The 13,056-nt window shown below is 45.5% G+C and overlaps 1 protein-coding gene across 1 annotated transcript; it reads right to left on the bottom strand.

Moving 5' to 3' along the window:
* Nucleotides 1–3,147: 3,147 nt before the first annotated feature.
* Nucleotides 3,148–3,510, bottom strand: LOC122756555 (ice-structuring protein-like). Its single transcript, XM_044006651.1, has one exon. It carries the CDS (start codon nucleotides 3,508–3,510, stop codon nucleotides 3,148–3,150), a length of 363 nt encoding a protein of 120 aa, XP_043862586.1.
* Between the last annotated feature and the right edge of the window lie 9,546 nt (nucleotides 3,511–13,056).

The following is a 13,056-nucleotide window of genomic DNA, read 5'->3' as shown; positions in this document are numbered from 1 at the left end:
TCCACTAGATATAGACCGATGCTTACACGTGAATCAATATTTCACACTTTTATAACTTTTAACACACTTTTTTTTTTAGCACGACTATATCGGGTGTTGGCTTGGTGAAAAGCCAGTTGTCAACGCTATCGATATTCGTATCATACAGCAAGCTTACCATCGGCATCTTCTCGCTATGGTCACACAGGTTGATCTGGCAACGCCAAAATCCGAACGATCTAATCCGGTATATACCAAATCTAGACTTATGATGAGTTTGGTATTTACACAACACAAAACCATAACATTGAGTTTTGCAGTCGCTACAGGCGCCGCTATACAGGACTAGCCGGGCCAACGACAGGGTCTGGTTTCGATTATTGGTGTAGCGAGGAGTCTGAACCTAGCCGTGCTTTATCTTAATAGAATTTAGCTACCTGTGTTTTAATTCGGTGACTTGCTTCGTCCCGAACGAATCGACGTAACGATCTAGCTCCTTGTTGACTTTCACGGCTGTAGCTTTCTTGGTCCCAAATCCAGCTTAGTAGCATTGCTTCCTTTAAATCGGCACACAGACAATCTATGTTCTTCTGTTGCCCTGCTCTACATAGTGTCTTTCTCCAGACTCTGTTTCTGCAAACTCTCTTTCACATTTATAATTTTTGATAAGCAAAAGAGCGCAGCCAAGAATTTATTACAAAAATGTATGCAAAAGTACTGTTTGAGGCAGCAGCTTCATCTGCAAATGCTGCTGATATGGATGACAATTCTATTTTAATACCCGTTACTCGTAGAGTAAAATCGTACTAGTACTAGAATCGTTGAAAAGTATGTAACAGTCAGAAGGAAGCGTTTCCGACCATATAAAGTATATATACTTTATTACTTAATCAGGATCAATAGCCGAGTCGATTTGGCCATGTCCGTCTGTCGGTCTGTCTGTCCGTCTGACAGTCTGTCCGTATGAACGTCAAGATCTCAGGAACTACAAAAGCTATAACTAGATTAAGCATTCAGACTCTGTTGCGTTCACCCTTTTCGTGAGATCGTAAGTCCTTGAAGATTATAACGAACTGATTTCTTTGTTTCTGCTCGCTACGAATTGCAACGGCTAGCTCAGAGAGTTTGTTTGTTCGTCCCACCAAATTTATGATTTGTGTGATTGCCCGACCGAGAAGACAGAGTTTCAGATTTAAACCACCTTTATTCAATGACTTGACAAAAGAATCCTGTGACCCTCGCCTTCGGACGCGCGTCGTCGCTCCTTCTTCGTTCTTTTTCGCGGGTCCTGCGTCGCTCTCGACGGCGTATCCGTGCCGGCTCGACTGGACTTAGGATGTTATGGGGCAGGGTGTATCGTCCGGAAGATCCGCTATAGATCTTAGCCGAACCACCTTGGCGACCACTGACTCCACCGTCCCTTCTTGCGTGAGCCAGGCACTCGTTGCCCTTGCCAAAGGACCAACCTGCGGGCTTGGCCGGGGCTTAGGATGTTATGGGGCAGGGTTTATCGTCCGTAAGATCAGCTTGAGCTTCTCCCCGAACCACCTCTGCGACCACTGACTCCACAGTCCCTTTTTGACCACGCCAGGTCCTGGTGTTTGCTTGTCTTTCGATGGTCCTTCCTTGCGGATATCCTCTTTAGCTGCTCGCTTCGACGCATTTGTACTTTCACTTGTTCGCGTCACTGTGTAGCTCTCCACGCACTGTTCCAGATCGGCTGTCTGCCCGTGTGGCACTCCGCGTATTCTCTGATTAAATGTCCGTGTACTCCGCGTATTTTTCCCGATCGACTGTGTGGCTGTAGGGCTCTCCGCACACTCCTCATTGACTCCCGATCTGCGCCTGCGCCGTCTCTTTTAGAGCCCGCGGTAATCCCGTTATTTCCCTTTTTGCGCAGGGCTCACTCGGGTACAAGGTCCAACACACATCCCGTTAGTTCACGGTGCGTCCTCTTTGTGCTTGTCCCGACCTTTGTGCCCTTGGCCGGATTGAGTCCAAGGTCCAGCGCGGTACCGTTAGTTCACGATCTCTCTGCTTTGCCGGGGTCCAAGGTCCATTGTTTACCGTTTGACCTGACCGACCTTGACTCTTCTCGCATTCCGGCCGTCTTCACTGTTGCTATGCCGATCTCCTGCACCCGAATATGTTGGGAGTTTTAAGACTCCTCACATCTCCCCCCTTCTTCGGAAGTTTTGAAAATTATGTTGCTTCCTTCCTCCTCTCGTCGACCTGCGCCTCCTTGATCTCAGCCCGGCAGCCTCAGCCTAGTAGACCCTGTCGTTCGACATCTCGGCTCGGCATCTCGATCCTCGCGCCCTTCTCCAGCTTCCCGCGTCTGTTGCCGTCTGTATTTAAACTTCCCGCCTTCTCTTCGTTTTTTATCTCTGGCAACTCCACCGATACTCTCCACTATCGAGTTATCGATGTTGGCGACCGGCATTGCCACTTCCTATTCTCATCGATGTTGTCCCGTCGCCGATTGCGCGATCGAGCTATCGATATTGGCGACCGGCGTTGTCACTTCATGTCGATATTTCGATGTCGTGCCGATTGCTGTCAATAGTGTGCCAGCGTGTTGAAAATCAATATAAAATCCAGTATTTTTTATCGTTCCCTATCGATCTCACTATCGGTCGACCGCTATTATCGTAGCGCCCCATCCCGATTTTCTCTACGCACGTGGATTTCGGTGTTGCAGCTCAATGGAGGTAAGTTTGCCGCTTTTTGCGTATAAACCGCCATATATACTTATCCTCTCTTTCCTTTCTATCTCCACCCACCTGATGACATGCCTCTTGATGCTCCGGGGTTCCTGCCCCTGGACCCAACCGCCATGGAGGCCAGCTTGCCCTTTTCGTTTCCGCGCCTACGGCAGCCTCGCGTCGACTTGACGGCCCGCGTGCCTGGCACCGCGTCCGTTTGCTGGCCTCCGTCTGGACGCGTACTCTCGGGTCACGCGCTCGATCCTCTACCGGCCTCCAACCGGCCGCGCCCACCTCCTCCCAAACGCTGGCCTCCAGCGTGTCCTCCGCTGGTGCGGGCCACGTCCACGTCACCGTCTGCTGGTGCCACCGGCAGCCGCCCATGGCGATCGTGCGCAGCGTCTGCGCGACGTGCGCCTGATCCACGCCTCAGGACGGTTGCCGCTCGCACCGGGGCCCCTCCTCATCCTGGGGTGGCGGGGTCGGTGCGCGCGGTGGCGGCGGCGTTGGTGGTGCTGGCTGCGATGTCGATGAGCGTGGCGCTGGTGGTGGCTGCGTCGGCGGTGTCGGTTAGGGTGGCGGTGGTGGTGGCTGTGTCGGCGGCGACGTCGGCGCAAACGGCGGCTGTGGCTGCGGCACCGGCGACTATGCCTGCTGCAACCCTTGGTGTTGTGGCTCCGGCTTCGGCGGCTGCGGCGTCGGTGGTGGCGGTGACTGCGACGTCGGCTGTTGCTGCGGCGTCGGTGGTGGCGGCAGAGACTGTGGTAGGTGGGGTGCCCGCAGCGCCTCCACCTCCTCCTGCCACCCTGCTAGTCGCCTTTGCCATGATGCCTTGGCGGCGGCTGCCTTCCGCTCCGCCACCATCCTTTCGTCGCAGCGTGGCGTTCCGCGCATCCGCGAATGGCCGCTAAAACTTTCTTTTGGTTGGAGGTCCATTTCCTTAATGGAAATCAGAGCGTCTCGGAGCTCTTGCACCATGAGCTGAGCTTCTTCCGTGGAGTCCGCTCCGGCTAGAACATCAGCCACATACATGAAATTTCGAATGATATTGCTAGCTTTTGAATGGCTGAGTTCAGCTGTCAGCTGCTGCAGTGCTCGAATGGCCAGGATAGGCGCGACTACAAAGGTTACTGTTTTCAATTCGAAATCTCTGATTTCCCCTCTATTATTTCGGAAAAGTATTCGTTGGAATGGAGTGTGCTTGGGATCTACCAAGACCTGCCGATACATTTTTTCGATATCGGCGCTAAACACGTATCGGAAATAGCGCCACTTCAGAATTTGAATGGTTAAGTCGGACTGTAAGACAGGGCCAGCATGAAGGATATCATTTAAACTTGTACCATTCGATGCAGGGCTGGAGGCATTGAATACTATACGGAGTTTAGTAGTTACGCTCTCCGGTTTTAAGACGGCGTGATGTGGCAGATAATAGGCGTTGCAATCATGAGTAGGATCACCGATTCGTATTTAGATTTTAAGGCCTCACGTCTTTTTAGACGCTGGTCATTTCCTGAAATGCCCTAGCCCGGAACCGATATGTTGTCGCGAAAAGGCAGAGTAACGACATATTTGCCGCACTTGTCTCTCGTGGAAATTCTTCTCGCACATGGAATCGGATTCTTTTACCAACTTTATTGGTATATTTTCCACCTCCCAAAATTTGTGAGTAGTTTGTCCAGTGAATTATTGTACGCTTGGGAGATCTGCGAAAGGGAGGAAATTCTGCTTTGTGTTGAGACTGACACTGGCCCAGTTAATACCCATCGGTAAGATCCCGAAGGAAATTTTGCGGAATTAGGTAGGAAGGCAGATTTCCGGCTAGTTGAGGGAGGACATAGGCCGTCGTCTCCAACTGCAACGCGGGCCTAGTCGGAGATCGGATGGTGAAACTGCATAGCTTCTTGGACTGAGCTGCTACTGTTTGGTTTAAGCCTGTGACTTGGGCTTGAACCACCTGGAATGGCAATCTAATTAGATTGAACAGTCGCACGGTTATAAATGTTGCCTCTGATCCGGAGTCGATAAGGTCGCGTGCCTTAAAGTTAGTGCCAAGATGGGAAATATTGATCACGGCAGTGCCAAGAAGGATGGCTCTTGAGCCCGTGGCGAAATAATTTTGAACACCGGCTTGCCCATTAGGAACGAAATTGGCAGATTAGTAGAAATTGGCCTTGCAGGATTTAAATTGCTGGAAAAGGGGTTGTTTCGGTGCAACAACGTGTGATGCCGGCCACGGCAAGTAAAACAATTGTGCGTGCTTTTGCACTCACGAAGCTGATGTCCCTTTGCAAAGCAGTTTAAGCATAACTGCTTCCGTTTAATGTAGGCTGACCGGTCGTCAACCGACATTTGAAGAAAACGAGGACATACGCGGACAGGATGGTTTTCCTTGTTGCACAAGTCGCAACTTTTCGATTTTGGAGCCACTTTCGTCTAGTAGGAACTTATTTTTCTAGATTACCCACTTGAATTCATCGCTTTGGAGTGCGACTGACTTGGTATGAACACAGATATACCAGCAGGCAGTCCCAGTTCTCAATGTTGATGCCTGACATTTCTAAGGCAGTCAAGCAACCTTGAACAGTACTTTACAGTGCCTTCAAGGCCGCCCCAGATTCCTGTGTTATCGACTGCACATTAAAAAGGATTTTCAATTGACTGTTTACCAACAATCGTTTATTTTCGAAACGCTCTGTTAGGGTTTCCCACGCAGTGCAAAAACCCTCGTTGGTGAGAGGCGAAATCGAACCGTGGCATGCGCGTTGCCACTTGATTTGGCATTTAAATGGAATAACTTTTCAACCGGACTGAGCCGTGGATTACTTATATAAATGGCTGTGAAAAGATTCCGGAAAGTTGGCCAGCGAAGATAGTCGCCTGCGAAAACTTCTGTATCGCATGGAGGCAACCGACAGCCAGAGGAAATATAGGCATGGGGCGTTCGCGGCTGGGATGGACTGAGACGTGCCCTTTTATCAACGAGCTGGGCAACACACCTTTCATAGACTGAATAGCAATAACTGTATTTAGCCTTGAGAATAGGCATGTTGCCTGCTGCTGCTGCGCCTGCTGACACAAGGCACTCGGAGCAGATGTCGAATTCATTTTCAACCTTGTCCCATTGGATTCGAACTTGGTCGCGACGGACGCTACGCATCGTAACTCCATCACTATATATGTATATATATACATATATATAGCAACACCCAGGATCCAACGCGTCGAGATCTCATCGCTCCGGATTAAATTGGGGTAAGTTTGACGGAACCCTGTTCCCGAGTTTTCTCTATATTCATATATATACATATATTCTCGTGCTCATTTTATTTTTACACCATTAGTAAATATAAGTATATTTTTGTAACAATGGTTACCGAAGGGTGTCAGGTTTAAAGAAAATTTTTTAATTGCTAGCCTCTTCCAGGCAATATATTTCATTAATAGAAATTAAGTATTTTGTGTTCGATATTGTCTTAAATAAAAATTAGTTTTCAGCAGCGAGTATCCGCCTTGTTATACGCGTTACTCGTAGAGTAAAAGGGTATACTAGATTCGTTGAAAAGTATGTAAAAGGCAGAAGGAAGCGTTTCCGACCATATAAAGTATATATATTTTTGATCAGGATCAATAGCCGAGTCGATCTGGCCATGTCCGTCTGTCCGTCCGTCTGTCCGTCTGTCCGTCCGTCTGTCCGTCCGTATGAACGTCGAGATCTCAGCAACTACCAAATCTAGAAAGTTGAGATTAAGCATACAGACTCCAGAGACATAGAAGCAGCGCAAGTTTGTCGATTCCTGCCGCCACGCCCACTCTAACGCCCACAAACCGGCCAAAACTGCCACGCCCACACTTTTGAAAAATGTTTTGATCTTTTTTTATTTTTGTATTGGTCTTGTAAATTTCTATCGATTTGCAAAAAAAACTTTTTACCACGCTCACTCTAACGCCATCAAACCGCCCAAAGCGGCCACGCCCACATTTTTGAAAAAGGTTTCGATATTTTTTCATTTTTGTATTAGTTTTGTAAATTTCTATCAATATGCCAAAAAACTTTTTGTCACGTCCACTCTAACGCCCACAAACCGGCAAAAACTGTCAGTATTTGAAGACTCTCCTCCGCACTTCCACTAGCTGAGTAACGGGTATCAGATAGTCGGGGAACTCGACCATAGTGTTCTCTCTTGATTTTGTTATGCAAAAGCAAGAGCCCTCAGAGCTACTTTTGTAGTCGTGAATATAAAAACAATTATAGCCAACTTATCATAGTTATCGTATGCCAGCCTTTTAATTCTTTTTTGTATTACCCAAGACATATTATGCTATTATTGTAACTACAACAAAATGAGTAGGTAAACATTTCCAGAAGAGGTGCTGACGCGAGAAGTTGAGTAGGTCAAACATAACGATTGACGGCCAACCTTGACAAAAGGGGATCGTATTGCGCGGCCCGTGACGATCCATCAGGAATGCGGACTTACCAAGACCCCACGACCCAAAGTCGACGAGCTTACGCTGGCATCATGGTGCCTGAACATCGGATGCCCCTCCCTCGGCCTGAGTCCTTACCCAGGACACATGCATGAACACACCGACGCAACAACTCCAGAGACATAGACGCAGCGCAAGTTTGTCCATTCATGTTGCCACGCCCACACTTTTGCAAAATGTTTTGATATATTTTCATTTTTTTATTCGTCTCGTAAATTTCCCTCGATTTGCAAAAAAATTTTTTTTCCACGCCCACTCTAACGCCCACAATTCGCCAAAAGCTGCCACGCCAACACTTTTGTATAATGTTTTGATATTTTTTCATTTTTTTGTTGCTATGCGCTTCAGTCTGCTCTGACTACATATACACGTAAGCGACTTCGCGAGTGGATTCTCGTCTGCGGTGAGATTTGCTAGATGTTTACTCTTTCTCATCTGGATTTCCTCGTTGACGAGATTTATGTGGAGGTCTCTATGTATGCTTTCTCTGCGTAGGTACCATGGTGCCCCAGTGACAGTTCGCAGAATCGCTGACTTAGCTAGCTGTATAATTTCAATGTTGGTTTTGGACGAGTTTCCCCATAATTCACAGTCTTATGTCCAAATGTGTTTCAGCACGGTATTGTAGAGAAGTACTTTGTATTCCAGACTAAGCGGAGAGTTGCAATTAATAAGCCAGTGGAGATTGCCTGCTTTAAGCTTCATATGAGTCCATTAAGATTCTATATGTCGCCGCCAGGTGAGGCGTCTATATAGGTGAACGTAGAGATATGTTACTACGTCTGATTGTGCGATGAATGTATTGTTTAGGGTACATGGTGGGCAGGTTTGTCTATTCAGTGTGAATGTTACATGCCTGCTTTTGGTCTCGTTTATCCTAATGCGCCAGTCCGCAAACCACCTTTCCACTGTTTTAAGATGACAGTCAAGTTTTTCTGTATCGTATTCTGTATTGCGGTATCGTCAGCAAACGTTGAAGTTGTGAGCTGATAGTTTGTAGGCATGTCTGCTGTGAATAGGGTGTTAAGAACAGGGCATAGCATACTACCTTGGAGGACTTCAGCATTGAAAACGCGGTCGTGTGGAGTCGAACTGTTACACCTGATTGAGAACCCCTTTTTTAGATGAGATAAGATTAGAACTATTTGTGGGTATTCTGGGGAAGCAGTTTTGTTATCTTGTACATTAGTCCTTCCAGTCAGACTCGGTCAAATGCTTGTACGACATCTAAGAATATAGCTGAGCAGTATTCCCGGTGCTCAAAAGCAGTACGAATTTCGTTTGTGATGCGATTGACCTGTTCGATCGTTCCATGATTTTTGCGAAAACCAAATTGATGGAATGGTATTGTGTTTCGCCTTCCTAATTAGGGAGCTAGGCGTTTTAAAAATGCCTTTTTAAGCAGTTTCGAGAGACACCATAGGAGACTGATTGGTCTGTAGGATGAGGGTTGCGTTTTGCCTTTACCTGGCTGGGAATCATTACTATGATTGCCTTTTCCACCTTTGGGTATAGTATCCAAATTTCGTAATAAAGAATTTGCATAATGTCAGATCCGCACACGGTGGAAGTTCTATGATCATTTTTGGTGTCACCAAGTCGTGTCCAGGTGATTTTTTGGGTTTAAGAACTTTTATGATAGCTGCTATCTCACTTTGGCTAAATGTTATTGGATTTTTGGTGGCAAGATTTTAGTTACTGCAGGTAGGAGAAATGAGTTGCTAGCAGAATTAGTTAGAATACGTTCTGAAGGTGATCCGCGAATGCATTTGCTCTATCTTCTTCTCTGCGTATCCAGTTTGCAGAGTGCCTTGCAGTGGAACGACTGTTTCTGATGGTGGCTGAATATTTTTGTGTGCTTCCCACAAAGGGTTATTCTTGCTGGTAGGTGATAGTTGTTCAATGTAGAGATGCTGGGCATATGCTTCCTCAAGCTTAGGTGCCCTGGTTAGTTTTCGTGTTGCTATTTTTAGCTGTTCTTTAGCCTTTGGGGATCTGTGATTCTGCCATTCTCTTCTTAGTCTTCGTTTTTGAAGTACTAGCTGTTCGATTTCGCGAATTATATTTCTTGTCTAGTAATATGATTTCTTGGGATCTTTCTTTATAAGATCCGGGAGCTTATTTGGATCTGCTGGCCAGTATGTAGGCCTACCCGGAGTCATATAATCGAGCTTATTTCGTGGCTTCATGATTGCAGGTAGTCCATTTCAGTTCTATTATGAAGGTGGTGTTTGATGCGACCTCTTATAAATACCTCTTGCCAGTGCCGCCATGGGCTTTGCCGTCCGGATGGTTCGTGGCGTAGAACAGGTATCCTATGGAAGTTTTGCTTGTCTATTAGATGTGTCTCTGAGAGGAGCATTACGCCCATAATTTTTTTCGGATAAAAACTGACAAAGTTCGTGCATATGCCGTGAAACGCCATTCGCGTTTCTCATAGATATTTGAAGTGGAAACATTATGTTAACTTGAATGACCCGAGAAGCTGTATCAGCATATTTTGGTTTCGCATAAGCTCTTGCATAGTGGTTTGCATGAATGTTGATGCTAGATGATATACGCTGCATTTGTTCGTTCGATAAGTTATTTCCTGTTCTTCCCGCGTAGTGGTTGACTTTTGTGTTATTGGATTCTCAGATTGAATTGCCGATTTTAAGGCACTAGCGAAGGAAACGCTAGGATTGGTACGATGTGTAGGAAGGGGTGCCGTGTAAGAGGGGCCCGATTGTGCGAAGTGTAATTGATGTGTGTGGCCTGAGCTCGTGTTGATCCTCCATGTTTGTTATGACGGTTCTTTAGTTTCTTATATACTACACACCCACGCCAATTCGCTGTGTGACTTCCACCGCAGTTGCTGCACACTTTTACAGAGCTGTCTTTCTTGATCTTATGACAGTTCGCTAAGCTATGGGCCTCACTACAGACTACGCAAATAGATTTCACTGTACAGTAAGTCATAGTGTGGGCATATTCTTGGCAGTTAGTGCACTGCACTGGGCGATTGCGCTTGTGTGGCTCTTCTATTCATTCTATTCATTAAAGTTCTTTCCTTGAGCACTTCTACGATTTCAGTGGTCGAAACAGTTGCCTCAATCCCTTTGAGAAAAATCTGTAGGCCCCTTGCGCTTTTTAGCTGTATGTATTAAAGGTTTTTTCCTGCATCGTATAGGAATTTGATTATGCTAGCCTCGGTTTGAGTTTGAACTTTTGTTTCATGTATGTTTCCTTTTCTTAGGAGGATTATGTAAAATGAGTTTTCTCCTATTAATGTGGCTATTTTGTTCACTAATGCACTTGAGCTTTTTTTGCGAATGTATCTTGGACGACGCTTAGCCTTCTTAGGTTCCTCTTTAGATGATTTTGCCGTTTTCACACATTCATCAGTAGAATTGGCCATAAGCTCAAATCTGTTGGTGTTTGCTGGCGTTTTATTAGTAAAATTGTCGCGTGTAATTATTAACTTATTTTCTGTTTGCTGATTTTCATAGCACAGCAGAACCGTTAAGTTGTGTTTTTGTTTTGATCACTGGCTCAGGGCGAGCAAGTGCTTGCGTCGACGAAATTGAGCGAGCCGACGATACCGTTCCAGTTGTTGTTGTGAATGCAGTTGCAGTGGTTCTTGTTGTCACAGTACTAGTCATCGTAGGTAAGCGTAGAGAAATTTCGCAAGTGATTGGAGCTTGCGAGTTTTGTTACGAAGCTAGTAAGGAGGGAGAGCAAGAACACGCTCTTTCTTGAGTTGTTGGCACAGGTAATTTTATCGGGCTAGGGGTGATGTCTGCAGAAGTCGCGTTGTTTCGATGCAATGAGAGCCAGCAATCATCTTGCTCGCGATGACTCTGGGCGCGAGTGTCGTTCTGACTCATAGTGATTCTTTTTTAATGATTTTTTTGTTTTTGGTCTTTTGCTTGAATATGTAAAAGTAATTGCTTATACTATTTCAAACACAAATAATGTTTTCCAGCGATGGTGCATCGCACAGAGCATCTCCTTCGCTTTCGAGTTATTTATTTGTTTTATATTAATAACCATTTACTTCACTCAATTCAACCGATACGTTCAAATTTGAATTTAAACGATTCGCGCCAAACGGACAAGTGTGGTCTGGCAACGCGAATCGGTTGGTCGGTTTGATCGGTTGGCAGCACTATCAGCTGAGCCGCCCCGCGATCTTCGCAATCGTCTGGCAGCGCTATCAGCTGTTTAGTCAGCCGGGCCTCCCGCCGAAATTGTTTTTTATTATTGATCCATTTAATTTCCCTGTCTACATAGTACAAAAACAACAGATCCGCAAATCAATGAAAACACTTCTGAATCCCATTGAGAGAAAAATCACTGAAGTAAATGATAAAACCAAAAATGTCCCCTTAGCTTATGATATCTTTACAAAAAACACTCTTACTTTTCGTGGACCATACCCAAAAACCCCCAAATCGACAACATACCGCATACTCAGCAGCCAACCCAATGAAAAATTCGCGCTCTCCAAAACACTTAAAGTTAAATAACCAAAATAACAATATTAAGCGCACACAAAATTTCCCTAATCTAATGTTTTTAAAAGTATTGCAATGTGTTCTACATATTCTTCGCACACTCTTTATTTTGTAGCTATTATGTTGGTGTTTCAAGCGATTCTTAAACTGGATAAGGCATACAAGATATATAATATGTTGGACCACGTATGGATGCACGTATATAAATATGCACTGGCGAATACAAAACGTATCCGAAAAAGAGAACCATTAAATTAAATTACATTTTATAATCTAGTTCTTCAAATAATTCCCAACTCAAATACGAAAACCCTTCTACTTGGATTATAGTTCCAATTCGGTTGTCCAACAAAAATAGCGAAAGTGGAATTATAAAAGCAAAGAATAAAAAAAATATTAGGTCCAATGGTAACTAGCTGTTGAAACCAACATTTAAAATTCTAAGATTCTAAAGTAATAACTGACCACGCTATCTTGAAATGGCGTATGGGCCAGAAAGATCTGTCGGGAAGATTAGCGCGATGGAGCCTCAAACTACAAGCCTTCGATTTCACAATCGAAGACCGCCGAGGGTCCAGCATGACGCCATCTACAACAACCGAGCGTGGACGCTCTGGGTGCCCGCGAAGTGTGAAAGCTCAGCAAAACAACCAACAAAAACACACGCCCACCCATGGGAGAGCAGCGTGTGCCGGAACGGGCAGACCAGAGACTTTTTACAGACTTCATGGGACCATACCGCCGAACTTAAGTAGGAAACTCCGAAATTTTTGTATGCCTCGACCATTTTTTAAAATTCGTATGGCTGCACCCAATGAAACAGGCAATAGCCACCGAAGTGGTCAAATTCCTCTAGGTAAACATTTTTCATCAGTTCGGTGTTCCAGAATACATACACTCCGACAACGGAAAACAATTTGTTTCCCAACATTTGCTGACCGGGTTGTATTCCCCACAGGCCAATTCTGCGGGGTACAATCGCAACTAATCAAAAAAATTGGGATTTGAATGTACCCTTCGCAGTGTTTCTTATCAGTCGATCGGTATGTAACCATATTATGCCATGTTCGGAATGCGAATAATCAGTTAAGTGGTTCTGAGAAAGTTAAGTGGTATACAATGCGCAGACCCCGAGATGAGCCTACAGGATAAAATAGAACTTATTCGGCAAAAAGTAATAGAGGGGCTTGACAGGACCTATCAAAAAGCGGAAAATTAGCCGTTAGAATTTTCAATTGGACAAGTTGTCTATAGGAAGAACTGTCGGCAGAGTAAGAAGGGAGAGGGTTATAATGCTAAGCTCGGCCCGAATCGCGTGCGCTGCGATATTTTGCAGCGTAAGGGTAAAGCGTTATACAAGCTGGGCAATGCTCAAGGCAAAAGTG

This window comes from Drosophila santomea, unplaced genomic scaffold (assembly GCF_016746245.2).
Source record: "Drosophila santomea strain STO CAGO 1482 unplaced genomic scaffold, Prin_Dsan_1.1 Segkk101_quiver_pilon_scaf, whole genome shotgun sequence".
NCBI classification, from domain to species: domain Eukaryota; kingdom Metazoa; phylum Arthropoda; class Insecta; order Diptera; family Drosophilidae; genus Drosophila; species Drosophila santomea.
The sequence above is the reverse complement of the archived record's forward strand: the minus strand, read 5'-3'. Positions and strand labels throughout refer to the sequence as shown.